At 36.7% G+C, this 3,658-nt stretch overlaps 1 protein-coding gene across 3 annotated transcripts in view; it reads right to left on the bottom strand.

Moving 5' to 3' along the window:
- fggy (FGGY carbohydrate kinase domain containing) overlaps positions 1-3,658 on the bottom strand; it is a 34,510-nt gene that overhangs the window by 3,203 nt on the left and 27,649 nt on the right. For 2 of the 3 annotated variants that reach the window (XM_014013812.1, XM_014013813.1), the window contains exons 13-14: positions 2,596-2,690; positions 1,992-2,053 (exon numbers count right to left, since the gene is read on the bottom strand). In XM_014013812.1, the coding sequence (XP_013869266.1) occupies positions 1,992-2,053; positions 2,596-2,690 (157 nt within the window). Of the gene's footprint in view, positions 1-1,991; positions 2,054-2,595; positions 2,691-3,658 lie in introns of those variants that run through there. The other variant, XR_001310654.1, reaches the window with a different exon arrangement.

Below are 3,658 nucleotides of genomic sequence, written 5' to 3'. Positions count from 1 at the left end.
CTTGGGTTGTTACCGACATCTGGTGAAAATTTCATGTCATTAGCACCTCTAGTAATATATTTACTGAGAAAAATGGTGACGTGTTCAATACTTATTAGTATTTCAAACTCCTGCTCAGTTGTCTCTGCACTCGCAGCCCTGTTGACACAGGTGCAAAGACGTAATGACGATATGAGAGTAGAGGGTAAATTTTAACCGTAGGCCAACTTCATACCGTTTCTGCCATCTACCACATATTTTGCGCAGCCCTAGCAGCAACACAGTCTAAAATGTTGGGGAAGGAAAATAAAGCAGTAAATAAGAAATGGATAAAGGAGCATTTTGCAACTAAATATGTTCAGCCAGAGGACTGGACAAATAAGTACCGTAAATTTTATTTCTATAGAAACTTTTACAGATGGACATCCTTGCTTCACAAGGAGCAAAACAAAATAAATACAAACATAAGCATAAAAGCACAATAAAACAAGTTAATAATCATTAAATACATTTAGCTAAAAGCTTGTCTGAACAACAGTATCTTGAGCTGCTTCAACAGAGTCAGCACCATGGACAAACAGGGACAGGGCCGTCCACAACAGGTCCGCTTGAGTCTTAAACCTGGTTTTAGGAACCTTCAGAAGATTTTGGCCTGAACAGTAAGGAGTCTACATTGAGTGGCCTTTCCACTAACAGTAGCTCACCAGTGCAAAAAAACTGCAGCTCAAAATAATGAAACATTTTCAAAAGAGGTGCAACAGTACAGAAAATTCACAACTTGGTTTGGTTCAGTAGTCCAATGGTTCAACATTTTTTGGATACAAATAAGAGACATGTCCTTCTTAACTTGTTATTTATTTAAATTTATTATGAACATTTGTTTAACCTCAAAAGTAGCTTCTAAATTAAACGTTGCTGAAACAGCAAGTTTCTCAGTGGATCTGCGCTAGGTGGAGTAGTCGAACACAGATCCACTGATCCTTCAACACAGAGCATCTTCAGAAGATAAGCTGATAAAGTAAATTTTAAATATCTGTATTGTTCGATACAGAGTGCATATTGAACCTAAAGCACTGCATTGAAAGGTTCAAAACAGATGCATGTATTGTTGCACCCCTAATTTCCCCTAATTTTCACACGTTCAGTATGTTCTTCAAAGAAAAATTAGGAATGTTTGAATATCCATCATCTACAGGTCATTACTGGATGGTCATAATCTTCACGCCTTCAGGGGCCAACACATCAAAACAGGTTCTGGTTCTGTTCTGGACATCACTGCATGGACTCAGGAACATTTCCACATTTTAGTGAGTGTAAACACAGTTCACCGTGCCATCCACTTCATCCACTAATTAAAGCTCTATCATGCAAAGAAGCCATATGTCAAAACCGTCCAGAACTGCTTCTCTGAACTAAAGATTGTTTAAAAGGGACTGAGACAAAGTGCAGAACTGTTTTGGAAATCACAAACTTCACATTTTTCATACTAAAGAGGAAATGGATCCAGCTTGGTATCAGCTCAGGTCAAGAGCCCGCCTCTCTGATGGTGTGGGGGTGCATTATTGTAGAAAAGTGCAGGTTTTAGAACATCTGCTCCCATCCAGATGGCGTATTTTCAGGGAGAACATTATATATTTTATTAAATCAACACTGAATCGCTGCCTTCATTATAACAGACAGGCTCCATAATAAAGCCTGTCTGCAGAACTGGACCGACTGCAGTCCAGAACTCTTACCAATAACATTTTTGGATTATTGCTTTTCGGTTTTGGTGCTTTTTTTTCACAACATCACCATGTTTTGGATGTTGTACATTTAATATTGGAAAAACAATTATACTGTTGGAAATTAAACTAAATTAAAACAAACTAAACTATTAAACTAAACTATTAACTATTAAATAAATTAAAATAATAATATGAAAAATTACGGGTCAGCTTTACTTTTTAAAAATAATATTTTTACTTGAATCTATTTTGAATCCTTTTTTTCCACAGAACACATCATCCCACCTCTTTAGATGAAGGTCAGGATGAACAACTCTGCCCACTTTAGCCATTTTCTCCATGGCCTCCTGAAATAGAAAACACAAAAACAAAAGCCACTTAATGAATAAATCACGTTACACACATTCTAATTTCACATTAACATTGACCTACTTTTAGTTTGAACACATTCTGGCTCCTGCAGTTTTAGCATGATAGTTAATGATTAATTCATGAGAAGATGTCTCCTCTGTCTGAACCTACAAAATCCAGGCAGCTGAGAAGGTTAGACCTAAATGTAAAAAACAACTCCTGCTATACCTGATAAAAATGTATCCACACTTTAAACTGAAACATAAAAATCAAGCTCTACACTTTTCATGCCTTGTGATTTTATTCAAACCAGCAGATGGAGACACTGAATCAGTTTCCCATCAGTCCAGTTTATTCTACAGCTTTTATTTGGTTCTTGTTGAACCAAAATTTGATATATTAATTGTGCACAAATGAATAATAAAAACATATACTAATATATCATCCAGAGACATATCTTCTCTTGTATGTAAACAATAAAAGCTTCACAAAGCTAACTGTACATCCTCTAACTGTCAGCATGTAGGTGTGTCTTTACCTGCACTGAGCTGTAGTCCTGTGACGCACACGCCCCCAGCACTGCTGCTCCAACTAAAACAGCTTCCATCTGATCTGGCAGCACTACAGGCATTCCTGAGGAGGAAAACACCAACAAGAGCTTTCTGGTTCACAGTTTCTATCAGTTGGTTGAGTTTTACTCTATCTGATGAGTCTCACAAGCCCTGCTGCAGAAAAGCCCTCCCTCTCAGAATGATGCTGCCATCACGTTGCTCAGTGCTTAGTTTTTATCACACACTACTGGAAAACTATCACCAAGTTTGTTATTATTCAAAAACTTGTCATTAGGTCAGAGTCCCACCAGGGTTTCTGGTTCCTCTGCATTTAAGACCTACCTGGTTGTTGAATGGTGCGCTAATAGAGTTCCTTGTGCCAAGTTAAAAACTCTCAAATTATAGTGAATACTGGTTATTGGTGTTGTTACTACTTTTTACTTAGTAATCTGGAACAGGCCAGCTGTTATTTTATAGGAAATATCAACTAAATCTTAAAAAAAAAAAACGTGCAGTCAGATCTGTTGTCTTAAAGCCTTCAACAGAGAATCATAAGAAACTTCTGAATAAACTTTAAAAGTTACATTTCTCTCAGAAAGTTCCAAACAGATTCAGTTTACGTTTAAAGACAGAAAAACCAAGTGTCAAATTAAACAGGACAAAATCAGTTTTTCATATTTGTGGGGGTTCCACAAGGTTCCATTTTAAGACCTTTTATTTTTCGTATATTAATGGTTCACATAAAAGTGGGAGGGACATTCATATGTATGCAGATGATGTACTGTGTGTAATGCAACCCACCATTTTTTAGCTTAAAAAGCATTTAAAAAATCCTGAAGGATTTCTTTAACCTTTACAGTGCACCCTTTGGTGGAGAAACAGATTATTTTGCAGTAGCGCATGCTTCAGCATGTTGTTTATCTAAAAATGGTCCACTTCCAGAGCAAAAGCCAGTTGTTAAAGGAAACCAATTATGGGTCTTAGAAATTTTTATGGTATGTCTGTGGGCTATCCAGACCATGTTCATTCAATTTAATGCACAAAATAATT

The sequence above is a fragment of the Austrofundulus limnaeus genome, unplaced genomic scaffold (assembly GCF_001266775.1).
Source record: "Austrofundulus limnaeus strain Quisiro unplaced genomic scaffold, Austrofundulus_limnaeus-1.0 Scaffold106, whole genome shotgun sequence".
NCBI lineage: Eukaryota > Metazoa > Chordata > Actinopteri > Cyprinodontiformes > Rivulidae > Austrofundulus > Austrofundulus limnaeus.
The sequence above is the reverse complement of the archived record's forward strand: the minus strand, read 5'-3'. Positions and strand labels throughout refer to the sequence as shown.